The sequence below is a fragment of the Phyllobates terribilis genome, unplaced genomic scaffold, assembly GCF_046119375.1.
Source record: "Phyllobates terribilis strain yellow unplaced genomic scaffold, ASM4611937v1 Scaffold_2__4_contigs__length_985480577, whole genome shotgun sequence".
Taxonomy (NCBI): domain Eukaryota; kingdom Metazoa; phylum Chordata; class Amphibia; order Anura; family Dendrobatidae; genus Phyllobates; species Phyllobates terribilis.
The window spans coordinates 206,035,278-206,055,579 of NW_027362762.1; the positions used below are offsets into that span (position 1 = coordinate 206,035,278).

General features: G+C 45.1%; 1 protein-coding gene across 1 annotated transcript in view; it reads right to left on the reverse strand.

The window, feature by feature from the left end:
• ACVR1B (activin A receptor type 1B) overlaps positions 1–19,041 on the reverse strand; it is a 52,378-nt gene extending 33,337 nt beyond the window's left edge. Inside the window, exon 1 of the mRNA XM_073663825.1 lies at positions 18,823–19,041. Within this exon, the coding sequence (XP_073519926.1) occupies positions 18,823–18,898 (76 nt within the window). The 5' untranslated portion in view covers positions 18,899–19,041. The remainder of the gene's footprint in view (positions 1–18,822) is intronic.
• Between the last annotated feature and the right edge of the window lie 1,261 nt (positions 19,042–20,302).

The window sequence follows — 20,302 nt, forward strand, 5'->3', positions numbered from 1 at the left end:
TGCCGACAGCCTCCAAATGTTTCTTGTAGCCATCAATAAGCTTCTTGCACTTCTCAGCTGGAATTTTCTCCCACTCTTGCTTTGCAGTTTGTTCAAGTTCTTGAATGTTTGCAGGGTTATTTTTCCCAATGGGATTGAGGTCAGGACTCATTGCTGGCCATCTTAAAAACAGTAAAAAATTTCTCTTTTTCAACCATTCCTGTGTACTTTTGGATGTATGCTTTGGGTCAATGGCTTGATGGAGGACCCATGATCTTCTACTCAAACCAAGTTTTCTTACACTGGGTAAAACATTTCACTCTAAAATCTCTTGATAATTCTCTGTTTTCATGATTCCTGTGATAAGGTCAAGGTCTCCAGTACCAGATGCAGCAAAGCAACCCCACAGCATTATGGATCCTCCACCATGATTAACTGTTGATAAGGTTTTCTTTTATGCTTCACCTGTCCACAGAACATTTTCCCAGAAGGATTGTGGTTTGTCAAGGCACTCTTTGGCAAAGATCAGTCGTTCCTTTTTAGGTCTTTTCTTCAGCGATGGCTTCTCTCTTGGCCTTCGCCCATAAAGCTCTGCTTGGTTTAGTGTGCGGCGTATGGTACTTGTTGAAACCATGACCCCAGACTGTTCCAGGCTGGCCTTCAGGTCTTTGGAGGTTTCCAGTGGTGTTTTTTCTACAATTCGCACCAACCTTTGAAGACATCTCTTGTCAATTTTCCTCTTTCCCCCACGTCCAGGGAGGTTCTTGATGGTTCCATGCTAGTCAAACTTCTTAACATTGGACACTGTTGAAACTGGGATGTCAAGGTCTTTGGAGATGGCCCTTTGGAAGTCTTGTGTTTGATAATAATAGCAGTTCTGATATCCTCAGACAGCTCCTTTGTCTTCACCATTGTGACAAAGGAACAGGGCCTACCATGTGGCTTTTTAAACACTGAAGTAATCATTCATTAGCTAATTCATGTCACATGGGCACCGACAATTAATCACAGGAGAATCTCTTTTGTGATTTACCACAGGCGAGTCAAAATGTGTTTCCATACTAAATTATTGTAAAGGGTGCCAATACCAGTGACACAGCAAGCTTTTTTTTTTTTCTATTTTTCTCTTCCATTGTTTTTGGTTACAAATTATTGTTTATCATTTGCTTTTTTGTATTTAACACGAGTGCTCTATACATAAAAATTATTTAACTTGTTTCATTTTTTTCATAAGATATTCCACATTAGATACTTAAACTTCATGGGTGCCAAAAACGATGAGCAGGATTGTAAAGAACAGTTAAAATTCTTATTTAAAAAATGCTTCCCACTTCCCCATTTAGGTTACTCACTTATACAGCACCATTAATTCCACAGCAACTTACAGACATTATCGGCACTATCCCCATTGGGGCTCACAATCTACATTCCCTATTAGTATGTTTTTGGAGTGTGGAAGGAAACTGGAGAACCCGGAGGAAACCCACACAAACACGGGGAGAACATACAAACTCCTTGCAGATGTTGTCCTTGGTGGGATCTGAACCCAGAAATTTTCATTTCAATAAATGGTATTTGGAATACATTAGTTGAATTCAGTGTTCAGCAACCCTTTTTGGTATGGTGTAAATTTTTTAAAAACTATTGTTAAAAAAAAAAACTAGTGTCCAAGATAAAAACCATTTAAAATGCCTTTTTTTGCTAGCATTCGTAAAACTGATCCGTTATAAACGAAATCAATGTCATAGGGATGTACACTGTGGCATGTGATTGCCCTTTGGTATCAATATGCTGAACGTGGTATTGCAATCATAAGTCTAATCTTTTATGGAAAACTGGCATGTACAAATGGACCTTAAAGTGCACCTGCAGTTTGAGAAAACAATACATAAATCCTATGTAGTCTTGTCTGCATGTTAAACTAAGCAGCAGCTACAATATGTTCCAGCTGTCAGATTTATGGGGTTACAATGTGACCTACAATGAGATGATGGCTGGAGTTATATATTCATACATACACTATGTGCAGAATTATTAGGCAAGTTGTATTTTAGAGGATTATTTTTATTATTGATCAACAACTATGTTCTCAATCAACCCAAAAGACTCAAATATCCAAGCTTAATATTTTTGGAAGTGGGAGTTTTTTTAGATTTGGCTATCTTAGGAGGATATCTGTTTGTGCAGGTAACTATTACTGTGCAGAATTATTAGGCAACTTAATAAAAACCAAATATAATCCCATCTCACTTGTTTATTTTCACCAGGTAAACCAATATCAGTGCACAAAATTTAGAAATAAACATTTCTGACATGCAAAAACAAAAAACCCCAAAAAATTAGTGATCAATATAGCCACCTTTCTTTATGATGACACTCAACAGCCTTCCATCCATAGATTCTGTCAATTGCTTGATCGGTTTTCGATCAACATTGCGTGCAGCAGCCACCACAGCCTCCCAGACACTGTTCCGAGAGGTGTACTGTTTTCCCTCCCTGTAGATCTCACATTTTATGATGGACCACAGGTTCTCTATGGGGTTCAGATCAGGTGAACAAGGGGGCCATGCCATTATTTTTTCTTCTTTTAGACCTTTACTGGCCAGCCACGCTGTGAAGTAGTTGGATGCATGTGATGGAGCATTGTCCTGCATGAAAATCATGTTTTTCTTGAACGATACCGACTTCTTCCTGTACCACTGCTTGAAGAAGTTGTCTTCCAGAAACTGGCAGTAGGTCTGGGAGTTCAGCTTCACTCCATCCTCAACCCGAAAAGGTCCCACAAGTTCATCTTTGATGATACCAGCCCATACCAGTACCCCACCTCCACCTTGCTGGCATCTGAGTCGGAGTGGAGCTCTGCCCTTTACTGATCCAGCCTCTGGTCCATCCATCTGGCCCATCAAGAGTCCCTCTCATTTCATCAGTCCATAAAACCTTTGAAAAATCAGTCTTAAGATATTTCTTGGCCCATTCTTGACGTTTTATCTTATGTTTCTTGTTCAAAGGTGGTCGTTTTTCAGCCTTCCTTACCTTGGCCATGTCCCTGAGTATCGCACACCTTGTGCTTTTTGATACTCCAGTAACGTTGCAGCTCTGAAATATGGCAAAACTGGTGGCGAATGGCATCTTGGCAGCTTCACGCTTGATTTTCCTCAATTAATGGGCAGTTATTTTGCGCCTTTTTTAGCCAACACACTTCTTGCGACCCTGTTGGCTATTTGCCATGAAACGCTTGATTGTTTGGTGATCACGCTTCAAAAGTTAGGAAATTTCAAGACTGCTGCATCCCTCTGCAAGACATCTCACAATTTTGGACTTTTCAGAGCCCGTCAAACCTCTCTTCTGACCCATTTTGCCAAAGGAAAGGAAGTTGCCTAATAATTAAGCACACCTTATATAGGGTGTTGATGTCATTAGTCAACACCCCTCCTCATTACAGAGATGCACATCACCAGATTTACTTAAATTGGTAGTTGGCTCTGAAGCCTATGCAGCTTGGAGTAGGACAACATGTATAAAAAGTATCATGTGATCAAAATACTCATTTGCCTAATAATTCGGCACACAGTGTAGAGTTCAGTACTTCAGGTCCCAGGAAGAGAAGTCCAGTGACCTAGACCCAGAACTTCATCAAGGAGCATTATAAATTGTTGGTTATTTTTTTCTCTTTCCAGACAAGTCACATACTAGGATACAGGATAACAGTTATCTGTATTGTTTAGGGGGATGAGGAGGAATATAATATAATAATTTTTATTTATATAGCGCCAAAATATTCCGCAGCACTTTACAATTAAGCGGGGACATGTACAGACAAATTCACTACAAGGTAAGACAGTTTAAACAGTTACATTAGGAGTGAGGTCCCTGCTGGCAAGCTTACAATCTACAAGGAAATGGGGGGGGGGGGGGGACAAAAAAGGTGAAAAGTGCTTGTTATTTCAGGTCTATCAATTATAATAAATAGGGATTTTCATATAAAGCTGCATGATCCGGTTATCAGCCAGTATGTTTAAGTGCAATAATCAAGTGCAGTTATCTTGTGCATGGAGGGTGTGGAGACAGATGAAGAGTAGGGAGCAGATTCTGAATAATATTTAGAAGGAGGGAACAGGGGAAAGTTAGTTTACGGAGTAGTTAAGGTGGTAGGCTTGTTTAAAGAGATGGGTTTTTAAAGAGCGTTTGAAGACATGGGGGCTAGGCATCAGTCGGATCGTCTGGGGTTGAGCATTCCAGAGAACTGGCGCAGCACGAGAGAAGTCTTGGAGACGGAGGTGCAAGGTTCGGATTTTGGGGGATGTTAGTCTTAGGTCATTTGTAGAACGGAGGGCACGTGTAGGGCGATAGACAGATGAGAGAGGAGATATATGGACGTAAAGAACTGTGGAGAGCTTTGTGGGTGAGAGCGATGAGTTTATATTGGACACTGTAGCGAATGGGTAACCAGTGTAGTGACTGGCACAAGATGGAGGCATCGGTTTAGCAGCTGGACAAAAATACGACCCTGTCTGCCGCATTCAGGACCGGCTGGAGAGTAGAAAGTTTGGTAAGAGGAAGACCGATCAGAAGGGAGTTGCAGTAGTCCAAACGAGAGTGAATAAAGCCAAGTTAACATCATGTTTTTTTTCAGCGTTTTTTTTTTCTGCAGCAAAACCTGATATCTTGCCAAGAGGTTGTTCAGGATTTTTTTTGCTTGTTTTTGGTGTTTATTTCACGGTCCTTTTGTCTCTTATATGCATGTACATAAAGTTCAGTGGAAAAAAAAAAATCTCATTCTGGTATTGGCACAAAAAACGCTGAAAAACCTGACGCGTGCCTTTTCGGTGCGTTTTTTCAGCATTTTTTTTTACCACCCATTACTTCCAATGGGTAAAAAAACGCTGAAAGAAGTGACATGCTCTATTTTGCAAAAAAAACATGCAAAATACAAAATCCTCAACAAAAAAAAAACCATGATGTGTGCATGAGATTTCTGGAATCTCAGACTTTGCTGGTACTGCAAAAAGCAGCTGAAAATTTGCATAAAAAAAAAATGCATCAAAAACCATGATGTGTGAACATAGCCTAAGAGTGACAGTTATAGCAGTTTCAAATGTGAGAAAAGGTCGGATTCTGGAGATGTTTTTAAGATGCAGGTGACAAGAGCGAGTAAGTGATCGGATATAGGGAGTAAAGGAAAAGTTAGTGTCGAATATGACATTCATATATACCACAGTCAGTTATATCATTTCTACAGAATTACACATCAGAATTACACTGATGTGATGTTTATTAGGTGTCACAAATAAAGCAGAACAAATAAGTAATATCTCTGTCACCTCTCCTGACTTGTAGGCTCTAGTAACCAGTGTTCCCCATGAAGTAACAATTCTGGATCATTGTCATGGAAAATAATAAGAATCTCTCTCTTCCTCCAAGCCCCTCATCCCCCCTCCCCTATATTATTTGTCAAAGGAGCAAGAGCTAAAGCCCCCGTCTCACATAGCGAGATCGCTAGCGAGATCGCTGCTGTGTCACGGTTTTGGTGACGCAACAGCGACCTCACCAGCGATGTCGCTATGTGTGACACTTTGCAACGATCAGGCCCCTGCTGTGAGGTCGCTGATCGCTGCAAAGTGTCCTGGACCATTTTTTGGTCGTTGCCCTCCCGCTGGTCAGCACACATCGCTGTGTGTGACCAGCGGGAGCAGCGATCAGGCTGGTCAACATTGTAAACAGCGGGTTACTAGGGGCACACGCGCACCTAGTAACCCGTTGTTTATCATGGTTACGAGCCTGCAAAAGTGAGCGGTAACCTCCCGCTCACCGTTGCAGAGTGGTAACCATGACAAACAATGGGTTACAAGGTGCGCGTGTGCCCCTAGTAACCCGATGTTTATCATGGTTACCAGCCTGCTCCTGCTTCAGCAGGCTGGTAACCGGAGCAGGACATCGTGGAAAGATTCTTTCCACGATGTCGCTGCTCCCCTGATCGTTGGTGAGCCTGCCTGTTTGACAGCTCACCAGCGATCACATAGCGACGCAGCAACGATCCCTGACAGGTCGTATCGTTGTCGGGATCGTTGCAGCGTCGCTAAGTGTGACGGGGCCTTAACCAGTTGCTTCTATGCAAATTAGCAGTGTACAGGTGAGGTGGCAAACTCAATTGTACATTCTAATTAACATACGAATGTAGTTCCTAGTAGCAGTGATAAATAGACACCTGGGTAAAGGAATTCTCTCTCACCCCCATTTGCACATATATTCAATCCGCAGTCTCGCCGGCACCGAAAAGGAATATCGAAGTTCTATACTTCCGATAATAATGGGACACATTTTTAGCGGCAGGGTCAGGTCAGCTAAGGAAAAATACACATATTTTTCCAGATCTGTGAGCTCTTCCGGTGAGCTGTGGCGTAAAAGTACCAAAATAATGGACAGCAGCCATGTTATGTCTGGTCTTGACAGAAAGGTAAATTCGTAATAAAAAATATGGTGTCACTTGCAAACTTCTGCGATCAACCAGCGAGAAGTTATCGCAGAAATTAGAGATTAAAAAAAAAAAAAAAAAACAGGAAGGGCGGAGACCAACCCACGTGATGTCAGGTCCCCCCCTTCTGCATAAAAGATCCAGCTGAAGATGGGTCCATACACATGCCGGGAGCATGTGTGTCTGATATATAGATATATATATATATATTCTCCCCTCCAGCTTAACTGAATCTTCTCTGCAATCTGTATAGTAAATTCTTCTTTAATCCCATTTTATTTTGTGTAAAACTGTCTATTCTGTACTATATTGTCACCCTTTGTAAAATATTTGTATATTGTTGTTTTCATAAACACTGCCTCCCTTTTGGATTAAATAAAATTTAATAGTCCCGTTTCTTTTGCTCTGTAATTGTTCCTTCCCCGAAGCTATACGCTACCAGAAAGCAGGCATCCGATCAGGCCTGTATTATATTTTAAAACTTATCGGTGGTGGCAGCGAATAATCTTAATTGGGCTATCGTGAGGTTGGCAGTGATCGTACCCCACCTATCGGATATTGAAGCAAAGAGACTGTCAGGAGACACAGTACTGAGTGGGGAGGAGTGGCGCTGGTCCGGTAGGCGAGTATAGGTTTGTTTTTCCTGCCCTGGACCCATTAAGTTACTCTTGCAAAGTTATAAATATATAAAAAAAAGTTTCATAACTTACATAATGAGGAATACAACCAAGGTACAGTACAGGTATGTGGTAAAAGCCACATGGATTACAAATACATTGGATGGGGTAAAATCCATTGAAAGAATCTGTAGAAAGCTGATATGCTGTACATTTAAAAGGTTATTCACAAGTTAAAAAGTAATCCCCTGACACAGGATAGGGGATAACATCAATTTCTAGGTGTTCAGCCGCTGGGACCTCCAGTGATCCCGAGAATTGAGCTCTGGAATCTAGAGAGTTGGGTTCTATCCTGAATGGAGCGGAGGCAAGGATGCTGGACATCCACTCCATTAATGGTCTATGGGACTGCTGGAACTAGAGTGCTGTACCCAGCTTTTTCTCCTACTTTCAGGATGGAGCTCTACAGAGTCCGCTTTCTGGGTTTCGTAGCCTAGTTCTCAGGATCACTCCCCAGCAATCAGCAAGTCATCCGCTATCCTCTGTATAGGTGCTGACTTATTTTGAGACTAACAAAATTTAAGGTCGACCAATTTGCTGCTACTGTAATAAGCTGTATATTTTCCACTTGCATAATAAAATCCACAGCGTATTCGCTACTTGTGAACCTACCCTTATTTACTACAGCAAACATCTGGAGTGCACTAACCAAGCTCTCAATTAGACCAGATTGAGACCCTGAAGGCCATACATACCCAAGATACTGTCAAGTTCAGGTCCGAAGACCAGGAGCAAGTCAGTGCACTACGGTCCGTACTCAGACCGTGATACAAGAACGTCTGAATTCAGTCTTATACCTTCAAAAGCACAAGTCAAGACCTCAAAGACCTCACATTCTCAGTATGTGTTAGCTCCGCAGCCTAAACGAACAGTCATATTTTCCGTATCTCCAAAGTAAAGTTGTCAACAGTCTAAATGAAGCTTTCGATTAACACTTTGCATCAGATTTTGTAAATGTTTCCAGTCTGTGTCATCTACAATCCGGTTCTATACTATACTATATCTATCTATCTATACACACACACACATGTATAAGGAGCGGTCAGACACAGGGTTGGAGGGGAGATCTGAATCACATTGGACGTTGCCGGGACAATTCTATTCTTCTCCTGTGACCACTCACGTCACCCATTACTTCCATAACACCCTAGAGGAACCTGATGTAATAATATTGAATTTATGGAGATGCTGTAAAAAAAAAATCATGTTTTCTTAACTAAAGAGCAATGCCTGACATGTCCAATAATTAGAAAATCATCGAGCCTTGAATCTTCTTAGCGCGTTGGTGATTTTCCTGGCTCCTAATCGCTACCTCCCCACGAATAACAGGCGGCTGTTAACACTAAGGTATACTCCTACATATCTTGGCAGAACACATTTAAGAGAAATCTAACAATGTTTATTTAATGACATTTTATAATGCCCAACCACTAGCGCGTCTTGCTTTACTTGTAAGTATATTAGTTACAAATTACAGATTTCAGGAAACGATAAAGTTGTTTTGCAGTGGACGGCAGTAAGTACAGCCTAGATGTCCTTACGGGAGCACTAAAGACGGCCATACACAAACCAGCTGACCGCTCATCCAGGAGATGTCTATATTCCCTGACAAAAATCAAGAACCTTCTCTGCCATCTGGTCTCTTAAGTATACGGACAGCTAAAATTGAGTCTGTCTTGAGAGCTATGCAAAGCAGGAAAGAACTGGGACTAGCCCATACTCATCAGACATGTACCTAAAAATCAGCAGCTTCGGACAACATTCATCTGTGCAGTGGAATGCATTCTACTGTTACCTGTAATCAGCCATTATTTTAGTATCAGCAGAGGTATTATAGGAATACCAGCGATAGATGCGCAGAGACATGGATTTGTGAACGTAGCCTAAGGTAAAGAGGGACTGCACATCAGAGTACAGAAACTGATACCTAAAGAGGTCGTCCACTACTTTTCCATTAATGACATATCCTTAGGACAAGTTATCAATGTCTGATTGGTGGGGGTGCTGGGTGTCTGATCCTGGCCGATCAGCTGTCATCGGTATTCCGGCAGCACTCAGTGGCGGAGCTGCTCCGTCTACTTGTAGTGGCCAGGGCTTGTTATTGCACATCCACCTCCTATTCAAATCAATAGGAGGCAGATATACAGAACCCTGCAGCGGCCACTACAAGTAGACGGAGCAGCTCGGCAAGCGAGTACGCCGGCGACAGCTGATTCACCAGGGTCCTACATTTGGCACCCCCGCAATCAGACATTGATGACCTATGCTAAGGATAGACTATCAATGGAAAAGTAGTGGAGAACCTCTTTAAATCAACAATCAGCAATATAAACAGTAAAAAAAAAGCTAAAACCACTGTCCTGGGGGGGGGCAGTCTCTGCCAGGCATTTCCATGCATGTTTGCCGTTTTTAAATGTTAAAGATTTATTTATGCATGTTTCTATATGTTACTGACATATGGGTCTCAGAAGGTCTATTAAAAAGGTGCATTTTTTTTTACAGGTACTTTTTATATACTTTAAAAGAACTAGACGTTGGTCACATATCACTTTTTTTTAGTTTTGGTTTGAAGAGAACAGAAAGGGTGACAACAACCAGTATATATATATATTATAGTTGTATTCAGCCACAGAAACAAGAATCCCACAGAGAAGGGAAAAAGAAAGACTTTACATTTCGGTAGATTTAAAAGGCAAATAAAAAAGTGTAACTGTGATATCTTAAAAGCCTCTCATGACAGCTATGAAAATGTGTCTGTCTGGTCTGGCCTTTACCTGGGATCCATCATCAAAATTAAGTCTCAAATTGCTGAAGGCAGCCTGATCTCATGGCCGACCCATGTAATGCTGTCAAGTATCATCCACTAGAGCAATAAGTGCGGTTTATAGAGAAGGCAGACGACAGAATATCCGACTAAGGATAAGTCACATCTACAATCATATTGATATAAAATCCTAGCAAGGGATAATACATTACAGGCCAAACCCCAAATGTAATGTATGCATTTTAGTACACACACAAACCAGCACAAAAGGAAGAAAAACACACAATATCCTTCGCCCACAGTAAACTATGACGCTACAGTGTATAATATTTTATCCATCCATGTATTTTCACAGGTGCATCTCAGTAAATTACCGTATATTCCGGCGTATAAGACGACCCCCCTACTTTCCTGTTAAAATATAGAGTTTAGGATATATTCACCGTATAAGGGTATGTGCACACGATGCAGAAATGAAGCAGAAAATTTCTGCATCATTTCTGCATCTCCCTGGCAGAAAAAACGCATGCAGATTGTGCATGCGTTTTTCCTGCAGAATACATGCGGATCCACATGCAGATTCACATGCGTTTCCGCATGCAGGTTGACAAGCGCTTTCCAGGCGATGTTAGCATCACCTGGAAAGTGCTTGATAACTAGGTCACACTATATAAATCCATGCAAACAGCATGGATTTATACAGTGTGAACCGAGAGTGTATATACTTACCTCCGATGGCCCGCGCTGTCCTGCTCAATCTGTTCTCCCTCGCCGGCAACTTTGAATTGAAAGACCTGCCGACGTCAGCGTCACGTGACCCGTCACATGACTCTGACGTCACCGCAGGTCCTACAACTCACTGCAAGTGCCGGGAACCAAGCGGGAGCGCTGTGCGGGCCGACAGATGGTAAGAATACATTTATTTTTTATTTTATTCTTCTTTTACAGCTTTTTTAATGGTACCTGGGTGTGGATGAGACTCTCCTCTCCTCCACACCCGGGTACCATCCGCACATTAGAACGCACCAATTACGCAAGTACAAATGCAGTCTTGCGGAATTGGCGCGTTCTAATGCAAGTCAATGGCGGCGAAATCGCCGCGTTTCCGCAAAATTAATTGACATGCTGCGGATTTTTGACCGCAGCGTTAACGCTGCGGAAAAATCCGCATCATGGGCACAGCACATGCGGATTTCCATTGGGGAACATTGCTTCCCTTCTACCATGCGTTTTTCATGCGTTTCCGCGGCGTTTACGCAACTGCAAAAACGCCGCGGAAACGCATGAAATACGCATCGTGTGAACACCGCCTTAGACTACCCCTTTTCCAACGCATACCAAACACCGGTAAAAATTAAAAAAAAACAGATTTGAATTTAACATGGTCCTTTTTTAATTTAAATTCTTATGACATGCAGGTATATAGCAGGAAAACTGTCACTCATAAACATATTAAAATAGGGGGGACCCCACGTCATTTTTCTTTTTAAAAAATCCTTTATTTTAACACTAAATGACAATTGAGGGGTTAATAAAGATGCAGTCCCTAAATTATTATTTATTTTGTAATTAATTTTTCCCAAAAATGTTGACGTGGGCTTCGCCATATTTTTGTGTCCAGCCAGGTACAGCAGGCAGGAACGGGCTGCCCCCAACCACCAGCTGCCTATTTGTACCTGGCGGACACAACAATATAGGGAAGCCCTTTTTTTTTTTTAAATTATTTCATGAAATAATTTAAAAAAAAAAAAGACGTGGGGCTTCGCCCTATTTTTGTGTCCAGCCAGGTACAACTAGGCAGCTGGGGGCTGGAATCCACAGCGCAGGGAGGCCCAAGCTTTCTGGGCCCCCCCCGCTGCAAATTGCAGTCCGCAGCCACCCCGGAAAATGGCGCGTTCATAGAAGCGCCATCTTCTGGCGCTGTACCCAACTCATCCAGGGCCCTGGTGCGGTGGCTCACTGGGTAATAAAGGGGTTAAGGCCAGCTTGGCATTATCAGCTGGCCCTAAGCCCGAAATTCATGGGGTCACGCCAATATTAGACATGACCGCCATGAATTTCTAGTAAAGTAATTAAAAAAAACACAAACACCCAGAATAAAGTCCTTTAATTGAAATAAAGACACAATCCTTTATTGTTCTAAATTAAACCATACTTACCATCACGCCCATTCCAGCTGAAGCCAACGATCTCCTGCAATAAAAGTAAAATAATAAAGCAACCTCATCCTTACCTCTCCATGGTTCCCAGGACCGGTCCAGCTCTGCTACATTCACATGACAGGCTGCACCGCAGCAGAACGCTGCCGTTCAGCTTGCCATGCGGCAGACACTGAGAAGCGCAGGCATGCTTGTGCTCCTCAGTGTCTGACTGACGGCATCCAGATGAGCCGAGATCATGTCCAATGAACTCGGCTCACCTCATGCACGTCACTGACAGCGTGGGAAAATTCTCCTGCTCCCCGCATGCGCAGTAGAAGTTTCCCACGCTGTCAGTGACGGACGTCCAGGAGGTGAGCTGAGTTCATTGTCGGCTCATCTGGATGCCGTCACAGCCAGACACTGAGGAGCGCAAGCATGCCTGCGCTTCTCAGTGTCTGCGGGATGACAGGCTGGATGCCAGCGTTCTGCTGCGGTCCAGCCTGTCATCTCGATGTAGCAGAGCTGGAGCTGTCCTGGGAACCATGGAAAGGTAAGGATGAGGTTGCTTTATTATTTTTCTTTTATTGTAGGAGATCGTTGGCTTCAGCTGGAATGGGCGTGACGGTAAGTATGGTTTAATTTAGAACAATAAAGAATTGTGTGTTTATTTCAATTAAAGGACTTTATTCTGGGTGTGTGTTTTTTTTAACTTTTACTATGGGGTTAGTAATGGGGGTGTCTTATAGGCGCCTCTCCATTACTAACCTGGGCTTGATGTCAGCTGGCATTATAAGCTGACATCAACCCCAGCCCTATTACCCCCTGCCACCGCACCAGGGCAGCGTGGAAGAGCGAGGCTAAGTGCCAGAATTGGCGCATCCTATGAATGCGCCATTTCTGGGGCGGCTGACGGCTGGTGTTTCTAGCCTGGGAGGGGGCCAATATTCATGGCTCCCTTCCTGGGCTATTAATATCAGCCCCCAGCTGTCTGCCTAGCCTTTGCTAGCTATTAAATTAGGGGGGGGACCCCACGTCATTTTTTTTGGGGGGTCCCCCATTTTAATAGCTAGTAAAGGCTATGTATTCAGCTGGGGGCTGATATTAGTAGCCTGGGAAGCTCCGTGGGTATTACCCCCTTCCCAGGCTTCAAACATCTGCCCCAGCTGTCTGCTTAACCTCCGCTAGAGACTAAAATTAAGGGGAACCCCACGCCAATTTTTTTTTAAATAAATCCGTTATTTTAACACTAGATGACAAGTACAGTAACCAGCACTGTCACTGTACTTCATATATATGTGACTGACATGTTTCTATCTAATCTATGTGTGATGCTCTATCTTTCTGTTATAAATTGTCGGCCGGCTTTTTTAAAGAGACAGTGCATGAAAACACTATTATTTGTTTTAATAAATCCTTTACACTAAATGACAAGTACAGTAAGCAACACTGTCACTGTACTTATTATATATGTGACTGACATGTTTCTATCTATCTAATCTATGTGTGAAGCTCTATTCTTTCTATTCTAAATTGTCGGGTGCCGGCTTATGCCGCTGCTGAATTGCCGGCTTTTCATATATTGTCACAGAAGCGATGCGAACTTCCCTGCTCCGGACACAGCGCAGCGCTTCTGTGACAAGTGAAAGCTGTCGGCACAGAAGCCCTGCGCTGTGTCCGGAGCTGGGAATACGCAGCGATGTGTCAGTTTCAGCACAGAAGCGCTGACTGTCTGGACCTACCGCCGCCGTATTTTAACTCCCTCCACCTTATATTAACTCCGACATGGCAGGGATACGGCCACGGCAGCTTATTAACACCCCCAGAGTATCCCCGCATGTCAATTTCTGAAAGTTCAAAAGCATTACCGGCGTATAAGACGACCCCAGACTAGACAGAAGATTTTTCAGTCTTCAAAAGTCGTCTTATACGCCGGAATATACGGTAGATCAAAAAAGTTAATTTATTTCAGTTCTTCAATACAAAAAGTGAAACTCATATAGAGTCATTACAAACAGAGTGATCTATTTCAAGTGTTTATTTCTGTTAATGTTGAATACTTTATAACAACACTGAATACTTGTTGGGGGCTCCTTTTGCATCAATTACTGCATCAATGCGGCGTGGCATGGAGGCAATCAGCCTGTGGCACTGCTGAGGTGTTATGGAAGCCCAGGTTGCTTTGATAGCAGCCTTCAGCTCGTCTGCATTGTTGGGTCTGGTGTCTCATCTTCCTCTTGACAATACCCCCATAGATTCTCTATTGGGTTAAGGTGGTGTGAGTTGGCTGGCCAATCAAGCACAGTGATACTGTTGTTTATAAACCAGGTATGGGTACTTTTGGCAGTGTGGACAGGTGCCAAGTCCTGCTGGAGAATGAAATGTCCATCTCCAAAAAGCTTGTCGGCAGAGGGAAACATGAAGGGCTCTAAAATTTCCTGGTAGATGGCTGCGCTGACTTTGGTCTTGATAAAACACAGTGGACCTACACCAGCAGATGACATGGCTCCCCAAACCATCACCGATTGTGGAAACTTCACACTAGACCTCAAGCAGCTTGGATTGTGGCCTCTCCACTCTTCCTCCAGACTCTGGGACCTTGATTTCCAAATGAAAATTGGAACTCTGGGACCTTGTGGAGTGTGTCAATGACTGCCTTTGGACATCTGTCAAGTCAGCAGTCTTCCCCATGATTGTGGGAAACAGACTAAGGGGCCTTTTTAAACGATTAGGAACCCTTTGCAGGTGTTTTTTATTAATTATTCTAATTTACTGAGATAATGACTTGTGTTTTCATTGGCTGTAAGCCATTATCATCAACATTAACAGAAATAAACACTTGAAATAGATCCCTCTGTTTGTAATGACTATATAATACTCTGCTCAAAAAAATAAAGGGAACACTCAAATAACAAATCCTAGATCTGAATGAATGAAATATTCTCATTGAATACCTTGTTCTCTACAAAATTGAATGTGCTGACAACAAAATCACACAAAAATCATCAATGGAAATCAAATTTATTAACCAATGGAGGCCTGGATTTGGAGTCACCCCCAAAATTAAAGTGGAAAAACACACTACAGGCTGATCCAACTTTGATGTAATGTCCTTAAAACAAGTCAAAATGAGGCTCAATATTGTGCGTGGCCTCCACATGCCTGTATGACCTCCTTACAATGCCTGGGCATGCTCCTGATGAGGTTGCAGATGGTCTCCTGTGGGATCTCCTCCCAGACCTGGACTAAAGCATCCGCCAACTCCTGGACAGTCTGTGGTGCAACGTCACGTTGGTGGATGGAGCGAGACATGATGTACCAGATGAGCTCAATTGGATTCAGGTCTGGGGAATGGGCGGGTCAGTCCATAGCTTCAATGCCTTCATCTTGCAAGAACTGCTGACACACTCCAGCCACATGAGGACTGGCATTGCCCTGCATTAGGAGGAACCCAGGGCCAACAGTACCAGCATATGGTCTCAAGGGGTCTGAGGATCTCATCTCGGTACCTAATGGCAGTCAGGCTACCTCTGGCGAGCACATGGAGGGCTGTGCGGCCCTCCAAAGAAATGCCACCCCACACCATTACTGATCCACTGCCAAACCGGTCATGCTGAAGGATGTTGCAGGCGGCAGAACGCTCTCCACGGCGTCTCCAGACTCTGTCATATGTGCTCAGTGTGAACCTGCTTTCATCTGTGAAGAGCACAAGGCGCCAGTGGCGACTTTGCCAATCCTGGTGTTCTGTGGCAAATGCCAAGCGTCCTGCACGGTGTTGGGCTGTGAGAACAACCCCCATCTGTGGACGTCGGGCCCTCATACCACCCTCATGGAGTCGGTTTCTAATCGTTTGTGCAGACACATGCACATTTGTGGCCTGCTGGAGGTCATTTTGCAGGGCTCTGGCAGTGCTCCTCCTGTTCCTCCTTGCATAAAGGCGGAGGTAGCGGTCCTGCTGCTGGGTTGTTGCCCTCCTATGGCCCCCTCCATGTCTCCTGGTGTACTGGCCTGTCTCCTGGTAGCGCCTCCAGCCTCTGAACACTATGGTGACAGACACAGCAAACCTTCTTGCCACAGCTCGCATTGATGTGCCATCCTGGATGAGCTGCACTACCTGAGCAACGTCTGTGAGTTGTAGAGTCCATCTCATGCTACCACGAGTGTGAAAGCACAACCAACATTCAAAAGTGACCAAAACATCAGCCAGAAAGCATTGGTACTGAGAGGTGGTCTGTGGTCCCCACCTGCAGAACCACTCCTTTATTGTGTGTGTCTTGATAATTGCCAATAATTTCCATCTATTGTCTATTCCATTTGCACAACAGCATGGGAAATTGATTGACAATCAGTGTTGCTTCCTAAGTGGACAGTTTGATTTCACAGAAGTTTGATTTACTTGGAGTTATATTCTGTTGTTTAAGTGTTCCCTTTATTTTTTTGAGCAGTGTATATGGGTTTTACTTTTTGTATTGAAGAACTGGGATAAATTAACTTTTTGATGATATTCTAATTTAGTGAGATGCACCTGTAACACTGCAACAGTTTGATAAGGTTCTGTGCACAGATTCTCTGCTGAGTTTTTGGAGCACAAACTCTGCTGAAAAAAAACTCTGCAAAAAGACTGACTATACCCTAAGGCCACGTGCACACATTGAGTATTTGGTAGATCTTAGAATAAAAATTACAATTGGATGCGTTTAAATAAAATGTTCCTGTGCTCCATTAATCTTATAAATGTGTCCCAGCTGTGTACTATGTAATGGCTGTGTCTGACCTGCAGAGATGCTCCAGCTCATAGTGGACACATACCACAACTCCTGGTCAGGGGAGGAAGCAAAAGAGTGTACAAACAGGACAGCAGGGAATCTTGCCCATGTTTTAGGCCATAACTGTATATATTTCAGCAACTTTTTTAGATTGAACATCAAGGGCTTGCTCACACTTCATTTTTGCAAGAAAAAAACCTCAGTGCTTTACAGTACCAGCAAAACGAATGAGATTTCTGAAATCATGCACATGCTGCTTATTTTTATCTTACAGATCTGAACTATCAAAGTGTTTTTCACAGATGTAGTATGTCAATTCTTTCAGCATTTTTTACCCATTCAAATGAATGAGGGAAAAAAAAAAAAACTCGGGCAAAAACGTGTTTTTTCCTGCCAACACTTTTTTGATGCAGAAAAATGTGCTCCAAATACTCAATGTGTGCACAAAGCCCAAGTAATCTCTCAGGAACTTCTCTTTTCTGTTACATTATATATAGTTATGGCGACCTAAAATCTAAAATCTCATCTTACTGAATAATGAGGCTTAATCCATGGACGCTACCATGAGGAAAAGCCAGGTTTTATTGCACAAGTTATAGTTGTTACTTCAGGCCACTATGGAAAATAAATGACAATCTTTTTAGAAACAATTCAGATTTCAAAATAAGATACTCAATATGGATTCAATTTTGATCCTTCATAGAAATGGGACGACAGCCCGATATGTAACATTGGGGTACGTTTAATGGCTGGATCCATTTCTTTGTTGTAAACCAGATGTTTCATTTGATAAATGACAAGAACCTGAAGGCCCGGGCTCCATCCGCAGACGCTTGTAGCTCTCTACTGATTGATTTTAACTATTGAATGACATCTGCAGTTTAAAAGATTGCACACAACTCAATGTATGCGCTGTACTGCAAACCACAGCACAAAACCACAGTTCAGGACTGGTATTTTTAAATAAATCTAAAAATTCAAAATAGCACGGGTCAGAAAGATTTCTAATTTACAGAAGTGTAACATGCAGGTACCACTCCACAGGATACTACAGTGATACAAACACCTGTGTACAGGGGTCACCACTATATGCAGACCTGCTCAAAACAATTCTTCACTTATGCAGCCTGTGCGAACATCAGCGCCCGACTTGATCAGTCTTCATGACTTTAGTTTTCATTTACTTTGATTAACAGTTCATCATTTCTGAAACCATCAGCTCACAATGTTACAGCTGCTATACTAGCAGGTACCAGTGATCAGCACCAATGCCACCAACCATTTCTCACAACCCTGTACCATATCACATCCACACTAGCCATCAGCCGCAGCCCCCCCCCCTCCCCCAAGACATCCACACTGCCATCCGCACCCCCCAAGCCATCTACACTGCTTTCCACCCCGCAGCCCCTCTCTGCCATGCCCCCCACATTGCACGCAGCCCCTCTCTGCCATGCCCCCCACATTGCACGCAGCCCCTCTCTGCCATGCCCCCCACATTGCACGCAGCCCCTCTCTGCCATGCCCCCCACATTGCACGCAGCCCCTCTCTGCCATGCCCCCCACATTGCACGCAGCCCCTCTCTGCCATGCCCCCCACATTGCACGCAGCCCCTCTCTGCCATGCCCCCACATTGCACGCTGCCCCTCTCTGCCATGCCCCCCACATTGCACGCTGCCCCTCTCTGCCATGCCCCCCACATTGCACGCTGCCCCTCTCTGCCATGCCCCCCACATTGCACGCTGCCCCTCTCTGGGATGCCCTCTCTCCCTTGCCATCCTCACTGCCTGCTCTCATACACCACGCCATCTCTCCCTCCTTATACAAACACCAGTAGTGTCCAGCTTCTCCTCTGTACAGCGGCCATCACTACAGACTATACTCCAGCCCGGAATCATGTCTGCCCTGAGCCTGTACAGGTAACCTCCTCCCCTTCCTCATTGTGTGCACTCTCCTCCTCCCGTTCTTCGCGGACTCCTAGCCTCAGCACGCCCGGACACACACACACAAAGCTCCTTCACCTACCATTAATCAGACTCGGGCCGCCACCGAGTAGAAGGACGTTGATGGTAACGATAAAGAAGGCCGGCAGCTCCGCCATAGTAACAAGCGCACAGCGACCACTAACTGCGCGACCACAAGCGATCCAGACAGAGCAGCACTGCGGGAGCGCGCCGCACAGCACGGCCTCCTTCTATCCGTGGAACGCAAAGTCTGTGTTCCAAGCCTCAGTATCAGGGAGTTTCGCCCACAGCAGTAGCGGGAAACAAAGTGCATCTATTGGTCATACACTGTAACCCGCCCATTTTCGTCACTAAGTGGGAGGAGACGCGATTACGTCAGTTGAAGAATCTTTTGTTTCTAGATTCTGTGGGTTGCGCGTATTCGGGTCGTGTGTGGTACGCGCCTTAAAGGGGCAGTACTACCTAGCGTTGGCTGTCTGCCGGCATTTAATAAAGCGCCTGTCTGTCTGGGCCCTGCCTGCAAATAGATACATGCCCGAGCCTCCTGCACAGGGGCGCATGAGGCCACCCGCCGGAGGAGCGACCCCCTCTGCTGCAGGGAAAGCTCTGCTCCATGGGCGGGTAGCTGTGCCCTTGCCCCTTCCTAGTAATTCCGATCATCCATGTTGGTTCTGTGCAGCCTGATGGTGAACAGGTAGCGCTGCTGTGAGGCGAGGACTGGCCTCCTCCCTCCATAGGTGCCATTACTGAGAACAGGACAACCAGGAGGAAACGGGAACTTGTCCTGACTTCTAATCACATGTGACCACAGCTACTGAGCTAGTGCTGCTGCCCCCCTCCTCTGTGCTGCTGCTGCCCCCCTCCTCTGTGCTGCCGCTGCCCCCCTCCTCTTTGCTGCTGCTGCCCCCCTCCTCTGTGCTGCCGCTGCCCCCCTCCTCTGTGCTGCCGCTGCCCCCCCTCCTCTGTGCTGCCGCTGCCCCCCACCTCTGTGCTGCCGCTGACCCCCTCCTCTGTGCTGCCGCTGCCCCCCCTCCTCTGTGCTGCCGCTGCCCCCCTCCTCTGTGCTGCCGCTGACCTCTCCTCTGTGCTGCCCCTGACCCCCTCCTCTGTGCTGCCGCTGACCCCCACCTCTGTGCTGCCGCTGACCCCCACCTCTGTGCTGCCGCTGCCCCCCTCCTCTGTGCTGCCGCTGCCCCCCTCCTCTGTGCTGCCGCTGCCCCCCTCCTCTGTGCTGCCGCTGCCCCCCCTCCTCTGTGATGCTGCTGACCCCCTCCTCTGTGCTGCCGCTGCCCCCCCTCCTCTGTGCTGCCGCTGACCCCCTCCTCTGTGCTGCCGCTGCCCCCCCTCCTCTGTGCTGCCGCTGCCCCCCTCCTCTGTGCTGCCGCTGACCTCTCCTCTGTGCTGCCCCTGACCCCCTCCTCTGTGCTGCCGCTGACCCCCACCTCTGTGCTGCCGCTGACCCCCACCTCTGTGCTGCCGCTGACCCCCACCTCTGTGCTGCCGCTGACCCCCACCTCTGTGCTGCCGCTGACCCCCACCTC